General features: G+C 39.8%; 1 protein-coding gene across 1 annotated transcript in view; it reads right to left on the reverse strand.

Annotated features, from left to right (window-relative positions):
- Window positions 1–237: 237 nt before the first annotated feature.
- Window positions 238–23,444, reverse strand: part of XRCC4 (X-ray repair cross complementing 4) — a 355,171-nt gene continuing 331,964 nt past the window's right edge. Inside the window, exons 8-9 of the mRNA XM_033179213.1 lie at window positions 3,108–3,195; window positions 238–521 (exon numbers count right to left, since the gene is read on the reverse strand). Coding sequence (XP_033035104.1) covers window positions 3,150–3,195 — 46 coding nt within the window. The 3' untranslated portion in view covers window positions 238–521; window positions 3,108–3,149. The remainder of the gene's footprint in view (window positions 522–3,107; window positions 3,196–23,444) is intronic.

The following is a 23,444-nucleotide window of genomic DNA, read 5'->3' on the forward strand; positions in this document are numbered from 1 at the left end:
TGAGAAAGAGAAGTTGAGAAAAGAATGGGACATTGCTTTTCCTCCACAATCAATTTCATTCAACAAACAATATGAATTATATGCTCAGATATTTCAATTCATTTATTCTCTTACGATGAGGAAAAACAAAGGCATTTGAAACAGATGACTAAAAAGCAATTTAACACTCAATGAAGGGTGTGTGCTAAGGACCTCAGCAAATGAGAGTGGACAAGGAGCCTTGAGCTCCTCTGCATGAATAAAGCAAAGAAGGGCAGACGGATTAGAAACAGGAGCCAGTGCTGGGTAGAGCTGCCTAGTGGGGCTCAGGGCATGGCAAGTAGAAGGCAAGCGGAAGGAAGGTGAGATTTCCGCCTCCCTTTTTTTCACCAAAGGAAGGACTATCGGTGTTCAAAAGAGTAAGATAAACTCCACTCAGAATCTTAAAGAACTGGTCCTTGGATATTCTATTTCATTTTCTGAGGTCTGACTGCCTTGTGGTATTGAGCATGGACTAAGAAGGGCTTTAGCACTCAAGCATTCTGCAGAAACAAAAAGTGAATAAAACAAGCTTATTCCTTGAAATGTATTGTGATATTTTTATAATGCAAACAACTATTAAAACATTAAATCAAACTTTTATTTCCCATTTAAATGATCGTCCAGTGGCTTTTCCCATGTTTTCTAGCAAATAACAATAGCAATAGCCCCAAATTTTTTGAGTATGAGGACTGTGTCATGCTAGAAATTATACTTTTAATGTCTGTAGATTGAAAAAATACATTATTGATCAAAGGCTGCTATTAATTTGGTGAAGCAAGTAACTGAATTTGTAAGTTATTCATCACCTCAACTACAGACAGTTTAAAAATAATGTGTGTGTATGACATATTATTTATTTAGTCTCTCCATACTGAATGTGCATATGGATTTACAGACCCCCTCACAATAAATTCTGTTACCCCCAGGGGTCCAAGACCTACTGCGTGGGAACCACGGAGCACGACAGGCTTATGATTGATGACAGTGAGGAGGGCCTGGGGCACATCTGCTAGTCTTCCTTTGCTTTTATCATCATGTCCCTCACACTTTCTTCTTGAAATTCTGCCCTCCACTTTGTTTACTGAAAATATTTTCTGTGTAAACTTCTACAAGTTGGTTATGACTTCCCACAGTGGAAACATTTGTCATGCTAAAAAATAAATTGCACTTTGGAAGTGTGCACATTTGGGATAAATGTCATTTTTAATTCTAGATTCACTAGCTTTTCAACTGTATTTAATAATTTTTTTTTATTCCTTAACCTGGGAAGTGATTACATGGTAGATTGATGTTTGACTCTTCATACTTTTGTGACTTACATATTTAATAATGTATTAAAGCAAAAGGATTTCCTGCACCCCAGTGCCAGCTGTTTCCCTTTATGTTGTTATCACAACAGGCCAACAAAATCTACCAATACAGTTATTACTTACAGCACAAAGCAGAGCTAAGCAACATTGTAAACTTACTTTGTGAGTGCTTTCTGGAATTTTCTTACTTGTCCTAGCACATTTTATCAGAACTTTGATTTAAAATGTGTTTGTGGACTCTTGCCCAATTGTGCTTTCCTTTTTTGTGTGTGTCTGCCTTTTTGGTGACCCTAAGGATAATTCTGACTTTCTTACGAAGGATTTCTTCAGTCTTTCAAGTGTATGTTCCTGCAATCAACCCTTCTCCTTCCTGCATCAACAATGTCTTCCTTTTATCATGGCACAAGTTTTTAAGCAACTTGTCCATACATTTGCTATCTACACACACTCACGTCCCAGCTAATTTCAATCTATATAGCTCTGGCTTCTGTCCCATCACTCCACTGAAAGTGCTCTTGCCGTGGTCATAGACCATCTACCTCTGAGTCCACAGTTCACTTCTTCCTTCTCAGCTCCCTCACTCTCTCAGATGCATGTAACATGTGGATCACTCCTTTTAAACATGTTTTCTTGTTTATTTCCATTATACTCACTCATTTATTCATGTATTCAGGAAGACTTGCTCTGGGTACAAGGAATGGAACAGTAAAAAAGAAAGACTGGGTTCTTGTCTTTATAAACTGACAGTCTGAGATAATCAGAAAAACAAATATGCAGTTAAAATAGAATGTGCTAAGTGTTCTGGTGAGGAAGATATGGTAAGAGAATACTCCCAAGGAATGCCTAATCAGGATTTGGAAAGTCAGTAACAGGTTTCTGAAGAAAGTGACAGTGAATCCAAGACTTGCAAAACAAATAGGAATTAGCCAGAGAATGAAGGGAGCTTAGTGAGAAGGGGTACTCAAGACAAAGAGAAGAGTGGATGAAAGGGCTTGGAGGCAAAGAAAGAGCACAAGAGCTGAGGTGGATTAGTGTCAATCAGAGTGGATGACAAAGAGGAGAATACTGAAAATGTCACTGGAGTAAGGAGGCATCATATGCTGAACAGGCCTTGCAAGATAATTTATGAAGATTGGACTTCTTTTACTGAAGGCAGTGGAGAGCAGAGAAGGCAGAAGAATGAAGGAGATGGAGATGGAAAGTGACTAAAGCAGGAGAAAGTGTTGGCATGGGGCAGAGTTAGAGGAAGACAGACTTGGTGGGCGGTTGTGATATTGATGTAGGTAACACACGATGGTAATTTTAGTGGGAAGAGAGAGAATTCGCTATTACAGAGGAAGAAACAATAGAATGTGAAGATGGATTGGGGGCTGGAATTGGGAACAATGCTTAGTCACAGAGATGAAAAAGTCAATGATAATAATGACAATGAGGTTTCCAATTCAGGTGACTTAGGTGACCAGGTATTCAGTGATGACACACACCAAGCTGAAAAAGCCCAAGTAGGAACAAGGTAGGCTAAAGGTGGAAGGGAAATTATGAGTTCAGCCAGAGTTTTTAGACATTTCTAAAAAGCAGAAAAAACTTGGACAGGCAGTAGGGTCAGTAGGGTGCCTGAAATGCACTAGCCCTCCTCTGTGCCTTTCGGAGATAAGTAAAGAAGTGAGGAAATAATAATGATTTCTCTGTTCCTGGGAACTTTATTGAGAGCATGTCTGATTGAGCCACAATGCAAGGTGTGGGAAGGAGGACTGATATGGTTCTGAGGGAATCTACCTTTCTTTCAGGGATGAGGACACTTCCTATGACAGACAGAAGTCACAGCTCAAGATCCACGGCTTGGAGAATTGGAGTATTGGGGAATCTGCAACAAGAATCAGACACTTAGCATCAGAGGTCTTGTGACTGCATTGTCTAGTTCTCAACAATATGATTTAAGGGGCCAAAGTCCTCACAGTGGTCCAGGAAAGTTTAGGAGGACTAAGAGCACCTCTGAAATAGCTAATACCTGAGTTTGGGGCTCTTGTACTCTCTCAGAATCCTGGCAGGGATGTGGCAATATAGTTTAGGTTTGGGTTAGCAAATTAGACCAGGTTGAAATGAGTAGAGAAGATTAAATATATGGAAAGAAAAAGACTCATATTTTCAAATCAAAACCACAATGAGACAGCATCTCATACCATTTAGAATGTTTTTTGTTAAAACATCAAGCAATAACAGATAGTGATAAGGCTACAAAGAAAAGGGGACACTTACACACTGATGGTGGGAATGTAAATTAGTCCTGCCACTGTGGAAAGCAGTGTGGAGATTTCTCAAAGAACTAAGAGTTAACTATCGTTTGACCCAGCAATCCCATTACTGGGTATATACCCAAAGGAAAGTAAATTATTCCACCGAAGGGACGCCGGCACCTGTATGTTCATCACAGCTCTATTCACAATAGCAAAGACATGGCATCAACCCAGGTGCCCATCAATGGCGGACTGGATAAAGAAAATGTAGTACATACATACCATGGAATACTATGCAGACATAAAACAGAATGAAATCAGGTTCTTCGCAGCAATCTGAATGCAGGTGGAGGCCATTATGCTTAGCAAATAATGCAGAAACAGAAAACCAAATACCACATGTTCTCACTTATAATGGGAGCTAAACATTGGGTGCACAGGGACATAAGACAGGAACGACAGACACTGTGAACTACTAAATGGGGGAGGGAGAGATGGAGGTAAGAGTTGAAAAACTATCTATTGGGTACTATGCTTAATACCAGGGTGACAGGCTCAGTCATATCCTAAACCTCAGCATCTCTCAAGATGCCTCTGTAACAATCCTGACCATGTACCCTCTGATTCTGTAATAAAAGTTTGAAAAGAAAACAAAGAAAGAAAAATGCTAGCTTTTTCATCTCAGCTTGCTTGGCTTGTGCTTTCTCTTTTGTATTTTAATGGTGTATCCCATTTGCAGTGGGGTCCCTTTTTTTTGCAAGATCATTGCTTTTGCAATCCTATATAGAGCACTATGTAAAAAGAAATCTTGAAAAAATGAGGAACTGGATTTTACTCACTTCTAAGAAGTTATGCAAGTTGCCACATATTTGCTTAACGTTAATAACGTTTCTATTACCTCTAGTTGAAATACTGTGGCTCACTGTGCTATTAGAGAGACAAAAAAAAAATAATTTCAATATTGTGGTCAAAAGGGGCCATTTTTCTGTTTTCAAAATGAGTTTTCCGGTTAATATTCCCTGTTACCTATCATCTACCAAGTTCTCTGTCTCTATCCATTCTAATATGTTATACACTAACACAGCCTGCCTTGTCAAAAGGCTATTAACACACCATTACTGGAGTGTATTTCACTTTAGGATGTCTGTAAGGAATTCCCAGAAAGTATATTTCGTATATTGTAAGTGTTGAAATCTTTTCTGCAAATGAGTAAACTTTTTGCAAGTTAAGGACTATTGTAGGATCTACAAGAATTAGAGCTCACTGATGAGCCACATTTTTGTAAGCAGAGCACAGCCAACTTCCCAATAGTGCCTTGCACCAGGGGAGCCCACTCCCTTCTGCTGTATTAGTCATTGTTAGCCACACCAGGGAGTGATTTAACCCAGTTTACAAAAAAGCAATTGTTCTGTGACCCTCCGGAGAGTGGTTAGTTAGTCACCACCACCAAGTTTTGTTGCCTTGGGCATCACACCACACTCATCCTTCCCCTTCTAACAGATTTAGGCTAGGATAGAAGTGACGGCAGATGAACATGAACAATCCCTCACACTTCACACGGCCATTCTTCTGCACCAGGCCCTGTGCTCATTGCCATTTTACGTTATCTCCTTTAGTCCTCAGAACCACCTGGATGATTGACTGCATTTTGGAGATGACAAAACTGTAGTTCAGGGAGAGAAAGACACTTTCCAAGTGTCACCCTGAACTGGGGGTTTGAACTCAATTGTTTGACCGTTAAGTGTATTCTCTTAATCAATGGCTTGCAAAATAAATTTTGTTCACAAAAGATAAGGGAACACAACTACAGAATCCTACCCCAATAACGGCAACTCCCTTTTTTTTTTTCTTATTGGGTTTCAGTGTAGAGCTCATTGAAATAAGGATCCACAGCATGTTTTAAAAACAGTGTGAAGCACTTTCATTAGCTGTGTTTTCTCCATACAGCATCTGAACCAGTTCCACACCCATGTGTGGTATACAGAGCTGCCTAGTTTGTACACTTGACGGCCACTAAAATATTGACTAAAAGAGGCTAGGTGCAGTGGCTCATGCCTGTAATCCCAGCACTTTGAGAGGCTGAGGTGGGTGGATCACTTGAGGTCAGGAATTTGCGACCAGCCTGGCCAACATGGTGAAACCCTGTCTCTACTAAAAAAAAAAAAAAAAATTAGCTGGCTATGGTGGTGGGCACCTGTAATCCCAGCTTCTCCCATCTTCTCCATTGGATTCAGAATATGAAGATCACTGGAGAGCTTGATAAGGACTTATTTAAGTGACAGCCTGGTTTCCACTGTGCTGTGTGTTACGTCAAGTTTCAAGAGAAAGCTTGATGCCCAATTTTGGGATAAGGCAGTCTGGTGGCGGCGGCAGTAGCCTGAGGAAACCCTTTCAGGGAGCTTGAGAAGTTAGCAGAGTGGGCTGTGCAAGGAGCAGAGGCCTAAGGTCTGAGCCAGATGGCTGACTGACACAGCAAAGAATGAGCAGGATGGGTTTGCAAAGAGAAGAACACAACAGTCACATAGGGTGAAGGCTAAGGTATTATTTTGAATATTTAAAGTTAATATGATTTCATTTTCAGCCTTACATTGATGGGGCTTGGACATATGATTTGCACATAGACATGCAATATGTGAACACTATGAATGCTAAGAGAGTCTGATGTTGTACTTTGGACAACCTTTTGAGTGAGATTTCGTAAAGGGTTTGTTATACTAGAACTGTAATGAGTCCGATCAACAAACGTTTCTATGACTTATTGCTCGTGTAATTATCATGATACTGATTTAATCAGTAATGTAGATTTAGATCATTAATGTGAAAAATATCGATTGAGAATCTACTGTGTACCCAACACCGATCTAGGCAACAAAGTTGTGGGAGAGAACAAAACAGACTAAATCCCTGTTCTAGTCATGTTTACAATCTGGTGAGAACAGATGGCCAAAAAAAAAAAAAAAAAAAAAAACCAAATAAACACACTATATATTATGCCAGGTCTGATAGGTGGTGCAGAAAATAACTAATCAGGGCAAGGAAAATACTTACGTGACAGATAGCGGGAGGAGGGTGCTGTTTTACATAGGGTGGTCAGGGAAGGCCTCCCAGAATAACGTGAAAAAAGTAAGGAAGCAACTCTGTTGGGATCTAAGGGGAAAGCTTTCCTGCTAGGAAACAGCATGTTCAAAAGCAGGAGTGGTTTGGTTTGTTCAAAGTACAGCAATGACGTGAGTGTGGCTGAAGCAAAAACAGGGCAAAACAGGGCAGCGTAGTGGATAAAGCCAGAGAAATGGAGTGGTAGAGGATTATTCCCAGAGCCCTGTAAACCATGGTCAAGCTCTTCACTTTTACTTGAGTGTGCCAGGAAGGCATGGAAAAGCTTTGAGCAGAGAAGGAATAGGACTCCAACATCTTAAAATGGTCACTGCCTCCTATCTGAAGAGTTGTAGGGTGACTAGTTGGGAGGTTATTGAAATACGATACTAACTGGTTTTAGCTCTGAAGTTGGTAGAAAAAAATAATTTAATTCTGGGTATATTTTGCTTATGACTTGGATGTAGGTTGTGAGAGAAATAGAGGAATCAAGGATCCTGTCTTTGGCAGTTTTGTTCTGCTGTAAGAGAATACCACAGCCTGGGTGATCTATGATGAATTGATTTTATTTGGCTCATAGTTCTGGAGGTTGGGAAGTCCAAGATTTCATGACTGAATAGGAAATGTACCTATAGCACAGTTCACTTTGAATCATGATTTGGAGATTTAGAGATATTTGAAATCTAGAATTATTCATTAATGATGTGTAATACTCACCTATGCATAAATAAGTCAACTCAGTAAGAGTTAATGGGGCTGTTAAAAAGGGACTCATTGAAGATGGCATACTTCTCCCTATTGCCTGATGAAGGTATATCACCAGTGGTTACTAGGGGCCATAAGTTGAGGGAGGGGAAAAGTGATTCCTGTAAGAAGAACAGGTTTGCACAGTTTCAGTCCGTCACTATTTGGGATCCATTCTAGAAAAGTGGCAAACTCTATTTTATAATTTTGAAAACCAAGGGAAGACATAGTATATTTATTGTCACCGAGTTTCCAAGAATGAAGCTATCAGAAAGATCATCTCAATTATTTCTTTTCTCAAGTTGTAATTAGTCTGAAGAAATCCATTTGCTCAGTTTAACTCTGCTCGTATTTTTGTTCTTGCCTTGGCACTTTTAGAGACTGTTTCCTAATAATGACATTTGTAATGAATCTAGGGAATGATTTTTGTTGTTCTTGATGGGCACATTTCTTTAACTTGTGTATTATCTGCCAAAAATTGAATGGTACCTCTGAAAATGAAAGCCAGGCACAAAGGGGATTGTTTTCAGCTTTCATGAAGGGCTGGATAACTGTATGTGTCTCACCCTTCTGGGACTAAAGACATCATTTCTTTCCCATGACCCAGAGTGGAAAATCATTCCACCGTTCTTGGGGCAGTGAGGAACACTCACCATATGAAGCAGTCGTGAAACATTTTACTTGTTTTTATCTTACTTTTTGCTCTTGCTATTTCTCTTTATTTTGGCAAAAGGTGAGAAGTGATGATCGAAATTAAGCATTTCCACATCTAATTCCCAGATTCTAGGACACCAGTTTTCCCTTCTTACTTAAAAAATACCACCCTCCCAGAAGTTACCCAGAAAGAGTCCCACTGAAGATAGATGTCTGTCAGTTACAGCGTGGTCTGAAACAATTTATTTGAATGGTGCTTTCCATGGCCTTTTGAGCGGATCAGTCATATTAAGCAAATTTGCAGTACAGGAAGTGGTGTTTCCTGAGGAAATGGAGCTCCCATCAAATGGCCTCTGAGTGCAACTCTCAGGAACTGTAATGCTTCTTGCACACAGCCCTGCAAATGAGCAGTGCAGATTTTACCAAATAAACCGACTTCTGCGTACAGGGTTCTAGAAGCCTATGGCAGTCAATTCTAACAAAATTGTGTTTACTTCTCTTCACCTCTTTTTTTTTTTTTTATTATACTTTAAGTTCTAGGGTACATGTGCATAACGTGCAGGTTTGTTACATATGTATACTTGTGCCATGTTGGTGTGCTGCAACCATCAACTCATCAGCACCCATCAATTCATTATTTATATCATGTATAACTCCCAATGCAATCCCTCCCTCCTTCCCCTTCCCCATGATAGGCCCCAGTGTGTGATGTTCCCCTTCCCAAGTCCAAGTGATCTCATTGTTCAATTCCCACCTATGAGTGAGAACATGCAGTGTTTGGTTTTCAGTTCTTGTGACAGTTTGCTAAGAATGATGGTTTCCAGCTGCATCCATGTCCCTACAAAGGACACAAACATCCTTTTTTATGGCTGCATAGTATTCCATAGTGTATATGTGCCACATTTTCTTAATCCAGTCTGTCACAGATGGACATTTGGGTTGATTCCAAGTCTTTGCTATTGTGAATAGTGCCGCAATAAACATACGTGTGCATGTGTCTTTGTAGTAGAATAATTTATAATCCTTTGGGTATATACCCAGTAGTGGAATGGCTGGGTCATATGGTACATCTAGTTCTAGATCCTTGAGGAATTGCCATACTGTTTTCCATAATGGTTGAACTAGTTTACAATCCCACCAACAGTGTAAAAGTGTTCCTATTTCTCACATCTCTCTCCAGCACCTGTTGTTTCCTGACTTTTTAATGATTGCCATTCTAACTGGTGTGAGATGGTATCTCATTGTGGTTTTGATTGCATTTCTCTGATGGCGAGTGATGATGAGCATTTTTTCATGTCTGTTGGCTGTATGCATGTCTTCTTTTGAGAAATGTCTGTTCATATCCTTTCCCCACTTTTTGATGGGGTTGTTGCTTTTTTCTTGTATATTTGTTTGAGTTCTTTGCAGATTCTGGATATTAGCCCTTTGTCAGATGAGTAGATTGCAAAAATTTTCTCCCATTCTGTAGGTTGCCTGTTCACTCTGATGGTAGTTTCTTTTGCTGTGCAGAAGCTCTTTAGTTTAATTAGATCCCATTTGTCGATTTTGGCTTTTGCTGCCGTTGCTTTTGGTGTTTTAGACATGAAGTCCTTGCCTATGCCTATGTCCTCAATGGTACTACCTAGGTTTTCTTCTGGGGTTTTTATGGTATTAGGTCTAACATTTAAGTCTCTAATCCATCTTGAATTAATCTTCGTATAAGGAGTAAGGAAAGGATCCAGTTTCAGCTTTCTACTTAAGGCTAGCCAATTTTCCCAGCACCATTTATTAAATAGGGAATCCTTTCCCCATTTCTTGTTTCTCTCAGGTTTGTCAAAGATCAGATGGCTGTAGATGTGTGGTATTATTTCTGAGGACTCTGTTCTGTTCCATTGGTCTATATCTCTGTTTTGGTACCAGTACCATGCTGTTTTGGTTACTGTAGCCTTGTAGTATAGTTTGAAGTCAGGTAGCGTGACGCCTCCAGCTTTGTCCTTTTGGCTTAGGATTGTCTTGGCAATGTGGGCTCTTTTTTGGTTCCTTATGAACTTTAAAGCAGTTTTTTCCAATTCTGTGAAGAAAGTCATTGGTAGCTTGATGGGGATGGCATTGAATCTATAAATAACCTTGGGCAGTATGGCCATTTTCACAATATTGATTTTTCCTATCCATGAACATGGTATGTTCTTCCATTTGTTAGTGTCCTCTTTTATTTCAGTGAGCAGTGGTTTGTAGTTCTCTTTGAAGAGGTCCTTTACATCCTTGTAAGTTGGATTCCTAGGTATTTGATTCTCTTTGAAGCAATTGTGAATGGAAGTTCATTCATGATTTGGCTCTCTGTTGGTCTGTTACTGGTATATAAGAATGCTTGTGATTTTTGCACATTGATTTTGTATCCTGAGACTTTGCTGAAGTTGCTTATCAGCTTAAGGAGATTTTGTGCTGAGACAATGGGGTTTTCTAAATATACAATCATATCATCTGCAAACAGGGACAATTTGACTTCTTCTTTTCCTAACTGGATACCCTTGATTTCTTTCTCTTGCCTGATTGCCCTAGCCAGAACTTCCAAGACTATGTTGAATAGGAGTGGTGAGAGAGGGCATCCCTGTCTTGTGCCAGTTTTCAAAGGGAATTTTTCCAGTTTTTGCCCATTTAGTATGATATTGGCTGTGGGTTTGTCATAAATAGCTCTCATTATTTTGAGGTACGTTCCCTCAATACAGAATTTATTGAGCGTTTTTAGCATGAAGGGCTGTTGAATTTTGTCAAAAGCCTTTTCTGCATCTATTGAGATAATCATGTGGTTCTTGTCTTTGGTTCTGTTTATATGCTGGATTACGTTTATTGATTTGCGAATGTTGAACCAGCCTTGCATCCCAGGGATGAAGCCCACTTGATTATGGTGGATAAGCTTTTTGATGTGCTTCTGAATCCGGTTTGCCAGTATTTTATTGAGGAGTTTTGCATCGATGTTCATCAGGGATATTGGTCTAAAATTCTCTTTTTTTGTTGTGTCTCTGCCAGGCTTTGGTATCAGGATGATGTTGCCTCATAAAATGAGTTAGGGAGGATTCCCTTTTTTCTATTAATTGGAATAGTTTCAGAAGGAATGGTACCAGCTCCTCCTTGTACCTCTGGTAGAATTCAGCTGTGAATCCATCTGGTCCTGGACTTTTTTGGTTGGTAGGCTATTAATTATTGCCTCAATTTCAGAGCCTACTATTGGTCTATTCAGGGATTCAACTTCTTCCTGGTTTAGTCTTGGAAGAGTGTAAGTGTCCAGGAAATTATCCATTTCTTCTAGATTTTCTAGTTGATTTGCATAGAGGTGTTTATAGTATTCTGTGATGGTAGTTTGTATTTCTGTGGGGTGGTGGTGATATCCCCTTTATCATTTTTTATTGCGCTATTTGATTCTCTCTCTTTTCTTCTTTATTAGTCTTGCTAGTGGTCTGTCAATTTTGTTGATCTTTTCAAAAAACCAACTCCTGGATTCATTGATTTTTTGGAGGTTTTTGTGTCTCTATCTCCTTCAGTTCTGCTCTGATCTTAGTTATTTCTTGCCTTCTGCTAGCTTTTGAATGTGTTTGCTCTTGCCTCTCTAGTTCTTTTCATTGTGATGTTAGAGTGTCCATTTTAGATCTTTCCAGCTTTCTGTTGTGGGCATTAGTGCTATAAATTTCCTCTACACACTGCTTTATGTGTCCCAGAAATTCTGGTATGTTGTATCTTTATCTCATTGGTTTCAAAGAACATCTTTATTTCTGCTTTCATTTCGTTATGTACCCAGTAGTCATTCAGGAGCAGGTTGTTCAGGTTCCATGTAGTTGAGCGGTTTTGATTGAGTTTCTTAGTCCTGAGTTCTAGTTTGATTGCACTGTGGTCTGAGAGACAGTTTGTTATAATTTCTGTTCTTGTACATTTGCTGAGGAGTGCTTTACTTCCAATTATGTGGTCAATTTTGGAATAAGTGTGATGTGGTACTGAGAAGAATGTATATTCTGTTGATTTGGGGTGGAGAGTTCTATAGATGTCTATTAGATCCGCTTGGTGCAGAGATGAGTTCAATTCCTGGATATCCTTGTTAACTTTCTGTCTCGTTGATCTGTCTAATGTTGACAGTGGAGTGTTGAAGTCTCCCATTATTATTGTATGGGAGTCTAAGTCTCTTTGTAAGTCTCTAAGGACTTGCTTTATGAATCTGGGTGCTCCTGTATTGGGTGCATAGATATTTAGGAGAGTTAGCTCTTCCTGTTGAATTGATCCCTTTACCATTATGTAATGGCCTTCTTTGTCTCTTTTGATCTTTGATGGTTTAAAGTCTGTTTTATCAGAGACTAGGATTGCAACCCCTGCTTTTTTTTGTTCTCCATTTGCTTGGTAGATCTTCCTCCATCCCTTTATTTGGAGCCTATGTATGTCTCTGCATGTGAGATGGGTCTCCTGAATACAGCAGACTGATGGGTCTTGACTCTTGATCCAGTTTGCCAGTCTGTGTCTTTTAATTGGAGCATTTAGTCCATTTACATTTAAGGTTAATATTGTTATGTGTGAACTTGATCCTGCCATTATAATATCAACTGGTTATTTTGCTCGTTAGTTGATGTAGTTTCTTCCTAGCCTCGATGGTCTTTACATTTTGGCATGTTTTTGCAATGGCTGGTACCGGTTGTTCCTTTCCATGTTTAGGGCTTTCTTCAGGGTCTCTTGTAAGGCAGGCCTGGTGGTGACAAAATCTCTAAGCATTTGCTTATCTGTAAAGGATTTTATTTCTCCTTCACTGATGACACTTAATTTGGCTGGATATGAAATTCTTGGTTGAAAATTCTTTTCTTTAAGAACGTTCAATATTGGCCCCCACTCTCTTCTGGCTTGTAGAGTTTCTGCCGAGAGATCTGCTGTTAGTCTGATGGGCTTCCCTTTGTGGGTAACCCGACCTTTCTCTCTGGCTGCCCTTAAGATTCTTTCCTTCATTTCAACTTTGGTGAATCTGGCAATTATGTGTCTTGGAGTTGCTCTTGTCGAGGAGTAACTTTGTGGCGTTCTCTGTATTTCCTGAATTTGAATGTTGGCCTGCCCTACTAGGTTGGGGAAGTTCTCCTGGATGATATCCTGAAGAGTGTTTTCCAACTTAGTTCCATTTTCCCCCTCACTTTCAGGCACCCCAATCAGACGTAGATTTGGTCTTTTTACATAATCCCATACTTCTTGCAGACTTTGTTCATTTCTTGTTCTTCTTTTTTCTTTTGGTTTCTCTTCTCATTTCATTTCATTCATTTGATCCTCAATCGCTGATACTCTTTCTTTCAGTTGATCGAGTCGGTTACTGAAGCTTGTGCATTTGTCACATATTTCTCGTGTCATGGTTTTCATCTCTGTCATTTCTTTATGACCTTCTCTGCATTAATTAGTCTAGCTGTCAATTCTTCCACTCTTTTTTCAAGATTTTTAGTTTCTTTGCGCTGGGTACGTAATTCCTCCTTTAGCTCTGAGAAGTTTGATGGACTGAAGCCTTCTTCTCTCATCTCGTCAAAGTCATTCTCTGACCAGCTTTGATCCGTTGCTGGCGATGAGCAGTGCTCCTTTGCAGGGGGAAATGCGCTCTTGTTTTTTGAATTTCCAGCTTTTCTGCCCTGCTTTTTCCCCATCTTTGTGGTTTTATCTGTCTCTGGTCTTTGATGATGGTGACGTACTGATGGGGTGTTGGTATAGGTGTCCTTCCTGTTTGATAGTTTTCCTTCTGACAGGCAGGACCCTCAGCTGTAGGTCTGTTGGAGATTGCTTGAGGTCCACTCCAGACCCTGTTTGCCTGGGTATCAGCAGCAGAGCTTGCAGAAGATAGAATATTGCTGAACAGCGAGTGTACCTGTCTGATTCTTCCTTTGGAAGCTTCGGCTCAGGAGTGCACTCCACCCTGTGAGGTGTGGGGTGTCAGACTGTCCCTGGTGGGGGATGTCTCCCAGTTAGGCTACTCAGGGGTCAGGGACCCACTTGAGCAGGCAGTCTGTCCCTTCTCAGATCTCAACCTCCGTGTTGGGAGATCCACTGCTCTCTTCAAAGCTGTCAGACAGAGTCATTTGCATCTGTAGAGGTTCTGCTGCTTTTGTGTTGTTGTTTTTTATCTGTGCCCTGTCCCCAGAGGTGGAGTCTACAGAGACAGGCAGGTTTCCTTGAGCTGCTGTGAGCTCCACCCAGTTCGAGCTTCCCAGTGGCTTTGTTTACCTACTTAAGCCTCAGCAATGGCGGGTGCCCCTCCCCCAGCCTCTCTGCTGCCGTTTTGATTAGATCGCAGACTGCTGTGTTAGCAATGAGGGAGGCTCCGTGGGCATGGGACCCTCCTGGCCAGGTGTGGGATATATTCTCCTGGTGTGCCCATTTGCTTAAAGCAGAGTATTGGGGTGGGAGTTACCCGATTTTCCAGGTGTTGTGTGTCTCAGTTCCCCTGGCTAGGAAAAGGGATTCCCTTCCCCCTTGCGCTTCCCAGGTGAGGCAATGCCTCGCCCTGCTTCAGCTCTCGCTGGTCGGGCTGCAGCAGCTGACCAGCACCGATTGTCCGGCACTCCCTAGTGAGATGACCCCAGTACCTCAGTTGAAAATGCAGAAGTCACCTGTCTTCTGTGTCGCTCACGCTGGGAGTTGGAGACTGGAGCTGTTCCTATTTGGCCATCTTGCTCCGCCCCTCTTCACCTCTTTCTAAGCTTATACTCCAGGGTTTTCATTAATATTGGAAAAAAAAAAAAATGATATTTAAAACTGCACTTCAGCCACCTTGTAAAATGACAGAGTGCATTGTACAGGCACCAAAGGTACACATCAATGCTTTTATCAAAGTCAGGGTTCTGCTTTGGGACACTAATTGGAACCATGTGTTGAAAGTGCAGGACAGGATTTTCAGCTGTTCTTTAATAAAGACTCAAAAGTACTTTTCTTTATAAGGAGCAGCTGCTGTAGGTGTCCTCTACACAGGACTGATAGGTGACCCCAAGTGGGGATGCTGCCACCTGTTTCAGGGCTTCAGGGACATTGGTAGTTATTTTAATATTTAAGACATTCTCAATGATTCTATGGTACTATTCAGCCACATGCATAGATGGCCTGGTTGCAAATACTCTCCTGATAAGGAGAGGAAGGGAAGTGATAGAAAATCTGATTATTTTCAAGTGTACTGGAAGACTGACTCATAAACTATTTTTTTAATATTCTTATAAAGTTCAGTTATTGCAAAAATCATCAGGGAGGTGGGAAAAGTGCCTTCTTTTTCATTTTTCCATTAAAATCTGTGGAGAAATAGTGGCTAACATTTCTAACATGTTAGCCACTATTTCTCCCAAGTCTATTAGAAAGACAATGAGAAATACTGTCTCAAGTTTTCCGTTGAAACTTGAAAACAAAATATAATTTGATTTTTTTAAAAAGTGCTATTTCTGCCACTTTGTAGTTGGGGAAAAAGGATATTCTATAGCTCTTAATTGTCCTGGAATCAAAATCCCAGGGAATAAAAGGTTAGTTCACAATGTCTCCTTTCAGAATTTAAGCCCCTCTTTCACAATGCTTTGTGTTCTTTCACATTCATTGAATGGTACCAGTGTATTGAACCTCACTCCCCTCAAACCTCCACATGGACTGGATCCAGATCTGGTACCTTTGTACAAAATGCTGAAGCCTTAAGAAAAATGTGAACACTGCTTCCAACAGCATAGTTGCATCTAAAGACTCTGGAAGGAGGTGCAAAGAGAAGCGAATTAATGACAGTGACAGCAATTACTTTCAAGGTATACAGGAGTAGCATTCTGCAGGAAATAAAGATGTCAAAGTAGGGTTGGGAATGCTCAAAAAAGGAAGTCAATTCCACAGGAGGCTTAAAAACATTCTCTCCAAATCGCTTCTAAAGGAAATGATAAAACCACTTCTGCTTATATCAAAGCCCTAGGGCCGAGTACTAGAAAGAGGCCCTCTTGGTTGTAGGTAAGTTAAGCGTTCCTCTGCCAGTAGTCTCTCAACTTCCAAAGACTGTTTGCAACATTTAATTTATGGATACTCCTTGGTATGAAGTGGAGTTTGACAATTTCCCAGACAGACTGGGAATAGCATCGGCGGATGACACAGCCTGCAAAGAAATAGGAGAGCTCTGAGTGCGTGTGATTGTGCCTTCACGTTATCTTCAAACCTCCCTTTCAAAAGCACAAATCTAATCAGCTTGTCCATTTACTGCCCTTAAGATCCTTTCACTGCTGCTTATTCAGGTTAAAATCTAAATTCTTATTGCCAAATTCAAGACTCTTAGTGGGTAGCCTACTCTATCTTTTCAGCCCTGGGGTTCACTCCTGCCACAAGATACTGATCAGGCCACACTCTCTTCTTCCTCTGTGTCTCGCAAGTGACTGAGAGTACCTAAGCCTCCTGGCAAACCTTCAGTCTTCCCTGAAGTTCAGCTCAAACTTCATCTATCTCCTCAAATTTTCCTTGCGCACCGCTGCTTCTCCCAGTGTAATAAGAGCAGGCCGATTCTCCTTTGTGCCTCTGAGTGTCCTGGGCACATCTCTCTTACAGCACTTACCGCGTTATCTTGATTATCTGTTTACACATCTGCCTCCTTCCTCTGTCTAGACTTCCAAAAACCCGGAAGCCAAAAGTGATGTCTTCATTTTAATATTCCCAGTGCCTGGCAGTGTGCCTGGCACAAAGTGTTCAATAAATGGGTGAACACACATACATACACATTAGGACTTGTGTTCTTCTAACCACAGTTGAGAACTTGGTGTATAACCTTAAGGTCTCATGTTCTTGCATTTAGTCCAGATGTTAAGTTCTTGAAATAAATAAGATTATTGATACAGAGGATAATAAAAGTGAAATAATAAATTGGTTTGCTATCACCCCAAACCCCTAACTTAATATTTGCTGATTGTAGGAAATTATGAAAGTTATTGATATCTTGTATGATAGGTTAGGACAATAACAGAAAAATTAAACCAAGAGAAATGATATTCAGAAATGGCAGTATTTGGTAAAAAAAAATTCCTCAAGTAAACACTAGTGTTTGTTTTATTATGTACTTCTTTCTTCTTTTCCTCAAATGCCATAAGTCTTGCAACATAAAATTCTTGTTAAATACACGTAGCCTTTGGGTAATAAATTGTTGCAAATGAAAAGCTGTCTCCAAGTCAGATGTAACCACACTGTGAAATTCCAAATCCTAAGGAAAGACAACCAGTTGTGGTCAGTATAGAAGAATTCCAGTTTTATCTTTTGGAGAAGAATATAAATAAATCAATATGTGAATACATGAACATACCTGAAACAATGAGATAGATTTTTTTCTTTCCTAAATAGCACTTGGACAGACAACGTTCTCCTGTAAAATTCTTCACTTCTTATACTTTGATCACAAATTCACCTTAATTTTGATAATCATATTACTTCACTAGAAAGGTCAGTACCTTAATCAGGTACTTGCTTTGCCTGGAAGTCATGCCATCTTTAACATGACATTGCAAGTGTGATGAAGGAGTAAAAAGTATTAACATTTAGTGCTAGGGAAAATGTGTTACATAAAAACATGCTACATGACTATTTGATAAAAAGAGAGGAGCAAAAGAAAGCTAAGTTGTTTTGCATGAGAAGGTAACAGGACTTGCGGGAAAGCAGAGAGGAGAAGGGAAGGAGGGACAGAGGCAAGGAATAGATAACATGGCAGGAGTTTGGACTCTGTGGATATACGTTTTCAATAGGAAATTCTTGTAGAGCGTTAGAAGACTTTAAATAATAAAGTTGACCAGCCTGGACGACATGGTGAAACCCTATCTCTACTAAAAATACAAAAATTAGCTGGGCATGGTGGCAGATGGCTGTAATTCCAGCTACTAGGGAGGGTGAGGCAGGAGAATCGCTTGAACCAGGCAACAGAGCAGTGAGTGAGCTGTGATCATGGCATTGCACTCCAGCCTGGGCAACAGAGCAAGACTCTATCTCCAAGAAAAAAAAAAAAAAGAATAGAGTTATGGTAAAAATCAAATATAAATTGCTTGCTTTCTTTGGGATAAACAGCTTTCTCTGACCCAAACCTTTAATAAGTTCTGCTACACACAGAAATTTGTCATGGAAATGAAAGAAAAGGAGATAAGTTCCATGATGGCTCAGCATGGAGCTGACAAAGAACAAAACATGAATGAGGCTTGACAAAGGGTTAACAAAACATGAATGAGGCTCAGAGTCCTGTAGAAGCAGGAATTCACAGCAGAAATGGCTATGAAAATATATCCTACAGAAACTCATAAAAATCTTTAGGACAGCATCAGACTTAGGAAGAAGGTCCAAGGATAGGGAGTTTGAAAGAAAGGATCACTTTCATGGATAATCTGGTTATATGTAACTCTTGTAGATCCATTCTGTGTTGATTTTATAGTATGATAATAACAAAAGAACTTCCACATATTCCTCACTTACTGTGTACCAGGCACTGTGCTGCTTTATGGTGCATCATCTTATTTCCCATTGTATGGATAAGAAAACTCAAGTTCAGAGAAAATAAGTAAGTCACACAGTCAACAGTTGTCAGAAGCATGGTAGAAACTTGGCTTGATCTGGTCCCCAAACCTATATTCCTAATTCCTATTATCAGGTTCCAGCCAGAAGATACCTGATTTCTGTTTCATGAATATACTAGAAGCTACTACAAATGTTGTAAAATTGTTATTCCATATAAATAACTGTATTAGTCAGTTATTGTCAAAACACTGTTATGTAACAAACTATCCTGAATCTCAGTGGCTTTTGGTAGCAAGCATTACTCATGTTCACAGGATAGTATGATTGACTGTGGTTCAGCTTATCTAGACTGAGCTCAGCTGGATGGCTCTTCTAAAGGTTTCAGGGGAGTGGGCGTGGCTCCAGCATGTGAATCAGGTTCTGTTCTGCTCTGTAACTCATCAGAAGCCCAGGTGGGAGGGGCAGCAGCTACCTGGGGCATGTTCTTCTCATGGCAGAGATTTGACTCTTCCAAAGTGCAAGAAGCAGCATGTAATGTTTCTTTAGTTCAAGGCTCAAAACTGGTATATTGTTACTTCATTCACATTTTACTGGCCAAAGCAAGTTAATGAATTTTGGCATTAAAGAGCAATATTCATGAGAATCATTTAATCTTTGATGGTAATATAATTACTCTTCTGTAAACTTAGTTCCTCAGAGGAATATACTGTATTATACCTCCTTCAGGAGACAGAAACAGGTTGTTCCTAATACTGTCAGTAGGTGTTTCTGAAAAATTTCACCTGGTTGAATTTCCCTAAATATTTGTAAAGTATAATGATGAAACCATCACCTTTAAGCATACATCTTCCATCATCACTACAATCATCTTGTCCCAGTGGATTATCTAGAACTCTACTAAGGGCTTCAAACACATCATGTATGAGAAAATGACAGAGAAAACTCCTTGTCATAACATAAAAATGCTATAACTCTAAAGTAGTCTCTTGACTATTTGATAAGATGAAGTAAAATATGTTGCTTTGTATTGTCTCAAGGATTAATATACATATTATTCTACCAATGGTGGCCATCTTTGTGAAATTTCATATTTGACATTTTTTATTTATAAAATATATAGTACTATGCTATATTGCCAAAGACCATAGACATTTCACTCTATTACTAAGATCTGTCAGTGATTAGAAGATACATCTAATGTAGATAAGACCATAGCTGCATGTAATGGCATTTTAATAAACTTAAATATTTATATCAGGAAAATTACACATATTTAGTTACAAAATTGATTTTATTTTCCTATCATATTCAGAAGTTTAATTGTCTCTACCAGTATTGAGTAAAGCTCTTCTGAAATATTCCTTTAATTGTAGTGTTAACTTTGGCAAACTTGTTAATTGAAGCTCATGGAAATTAATTGAAATCTTCTCTGGAGATGTATTGTTTCCTTATTAGTTAGGTACTTTCTTGTTCGTTTCAAAGAACCATTCGACTAATAAAACATCAGAAAAGGAGGCAGTGATTTCTAAGGATACGTACATATCAGAACTGGTCCAGAAATATATAAGGATGAAGGCCACTCCAGGCACTGGCTACTTCTCCTGTCAGTCCCCAGGGTGCTCTGCTTCTGTGTGCAAATTTGCTCATTTCTCTCTCTTCTGATCAGCTTTCTCTGGTAATTTATAGATTGGCTTCTTCAGCAAACCCAAGTTCAGCCAGGCCAAGAACCCAAGTTAGCCAGGACATTTCTTCCCCTGATCTAATCAACTCTGGCTAGGGGTGGGAAGTAGCAGCGTCATGCAGTATAAAGCATGAATACTATGTTGGGTTTTTCTTTTTTCTTTTTTTTTTTTTTGAGACGGAGTCTCGCTCTGTCGCCCAGGCTGGAGTGCAGTGGCCGGATCTCAGCTCACTGCAAGCTCCGCCTCCCGGGTTCACGCCATTCTCCTGCCTCAGCCTCCCGAGTAGCTGGGACTACAGGCGCCCGCCACCTCGCCCGGCTAGTTTTTTTGTATTTTTTTAGTAGAGACGGGGTTTCACTGTGTTAGTCAGGATGGTCTCGATCTCCTGGCCTCGTGATCCGCCCGTCTCGGCCTCCCAAAGTGCTGGGATTACAGGCTTGAGCCACCGCGCCCGGCCCTATGTTGGGTTTTTCTGTACACTACTTCAAATTTCTCTGAGCCCTATATCAATAGCAGCCATTTATTTGGCACTCAGTTCCAGGTAGTCTTGCCCCTACTATAAGTAGGTGTAACTGGCACCCCTGCTTCTCTTGTTTCCTGCTCATTTGCAAGACCTGGTGTGGTATATTCACACAGAGGAAACCTGAAGCAGGGAGAACAATGTTTCCAGGTTACCCTTGACCACTAGGAAACAGCAAGTGGCGGATAAAGGCTTCACCTTTTCATCTTTGCATGTACAGTTTCGAGAAAACTTTCAAAAGGTTCCTGGGAAGATGCTGGTGGGATGAAGTGAATGTCATCAGTGGGGTGGCCGTCTTGATAAGGCATCCTTGCAGTGGTTTCTCCACCTTTCCTGTTTTATGCTTACTGTCCCACCCTCCAGACCCCTCCTGGGATCATATCCCCAAATATATTGCTTTTATATATGCCCTTGTCTCCGGCCCAGCTTTTGGAGGAATGCAAGGAAAGACAGATTCCTAGAAGGGTCTTGTATGAGCAGGTTTTATATAAATTGTTTAATCCACCAATATTAATGTGATTGGCTGTGTTATTTCTAAGACTGCAATTAAGTTAGAGATTTTCTCTAAATCAAAAGTAAGTGGTTCAAAACTGGTCTATATTTCATTTACTGGAACAGTGGCTACTAAAACTGCTTCTGCCCTTAAAAGAAAATCCAATATCAAGATGGGTGCAGGGGTCTAATCTCTCTACTTTCCTGCAGAACCAAGAGCCTTTAGGGGCATTGAGACCCTCATTTAGAAAGTTTAGCTGCTTATGAGATTGTGACATGAGAGTTTTAAATGAAAGTCCTTTGAAAGAGAGAAGACAAATTAACATATGAACAATAAAATTCATGTTGAATTTTATTCAAACAGAGGAGAGAAAAAGAAAAAAAGAGAAAATAGCTAAATGAGAGGATATGTGGATATATGAAAGGAAGAAACTGAGTTTAATGTAGGCTGGAGAGTGTTTTCGAGTAGATAAGAAAGGGAGTTGGGAGTCAGGAACAGTGATGGTGGATGGTCAGTTAATGAAGGAACGATAAAATGCTTGCTCTAATGCATTTTTCAAGGTATCCATTTCCAGTAATCAAGATATGGAGAAAACCACTTTAGGTTAGTTCATACAACACTTACAAATGAAGTCTACCTTCCCAAAAAGCATTTATTAGAAGCTGTCAGATCAGTAGTGAAAATGTTAAATTCAGACAATAGCTACAAATGGATGCATGAATAGTTCTTTTGTTACTATATCATTTTCCCTCACAAAATCATTGAAATGACTACAAAACGTAACTACCTATTTTTGGGGTTTCTTGTCTTACAGGTAAATTTGTGAGGCCTTTATGAATTAGATATCAGCTATTTAGTTTCATTTTTATTAAAAATTGATTCTATAACTAATACTGAGTGTAAGAATGACAGAAACATGAAAAGGTAAGGGTTGCTTGCTCCTCTGGGCAAATCCATCAAGAGACCTCTTGTTCGGCTTTCCTTTCCAATTCCCAGACACCCAGGAAGGATCCTATGACCTTCGATTTTCTGGCAGCTCATACCTTCCCAAGGAAGTGCCAGTTAGAACTGCAGAACTCAATTCTTGTCACGTCTTCATGACGTAACTTCGCTCGCTCACTGTTCACACCACTAAACCACCCTTGGCCAACATTGCTTCTGGGATACCTTGTAACTTGTCTGCTTCATTCCACTGATTCACAATGACAAATTTAGGCATTAATGCCATATAATACCACCCAAACTCAGCCCCAGTACCTTCTGTATTCTCATGGGATCCGAGGCAGATAGTCGCATCCTCAGCTCACTCTCCAACCCTCCCTATTTCTCATAATCTCTTAATTGAATCTTTTATGGATTCTTGTCCATACCTTTAAATTTTGTGTTCTTTTTATACCATCTATACTACCACTCCTTCATATTATAGTCCATTACATAGTAGTTTCAGGCCCAAAACTCAATGAAACCCCCATCCATATACTCCATTCTTTTCATTTCTAGAATATAAACTCAACAGAAACAGGATACTTGTCTGTGCTATTCACTGCCATATCTAGTGTCCAGAACAGAGACTGGCAAAAATACTTAACAAGTATTCGTTGAAAGGATGGATTTATCCTTTAATTTTTCACATGGCCCAGTTCTGTATTTTGTGCATAACTGATCCTTAAAAAACATTTGTTGAATCAAACTTGTCCAATAAAGAGCTGCTTGGCTCAAAAACACAGGGTCTTGTATTTTACAAATCTGAGTTATAGACCATTCAGAAAAACTTTTCTAAAGTAGTTTCTTGACCTTTTAAAACCACATACTAAAGACATCTCTTGACGGGATTTTTTTTTCTTTCATTAACTTCCGTATTGAGGCTGGGGCCATACCATCTGATGCCAGGGCCAAAAATTATACATTTTAAGCTGAAAAATCCTTCAGAAATGTAATTTCCTTATCTTAGAGGTGAGGATGATAGGGTCAAAAAGGCCATGCTGCATTGTAACTCAATTTCTGTGCCTTCCATTTCAGCATTCTGCAACAATCTGTTTAGAGTATAGACAATGAAAAAAATGTGAGGAGAAAATGTGGTATGGAATGATAGGATCTGGACATGTTTATACCAAATCTATAGATCTCTGTCTATATCAGGCAAGAGATATAAAACCACGTCTTCAATTTCTCCATATGAGATATAAAGGAGGAACCCAAGATTGTAGGCTTATTATGCTCTGT

Source organism: Trachypithecus francoisi, unplaced genomic scaffold (assembly GCF_009764315.1).
Source record: "Trachypithecus francoisi isolate TF-2019V2 unplaced genomic scaffold, Tfra_2.0 Lachesis_group2, whole genome shotgun sequence".
Taxonomy (NCBI): domain Eukaryota; kingdom Metazoa; phylum Chordata; class Mammalia; order Primates; family Cercopithecidae; genus Trachypithecus; species Trachypithecus francoisi.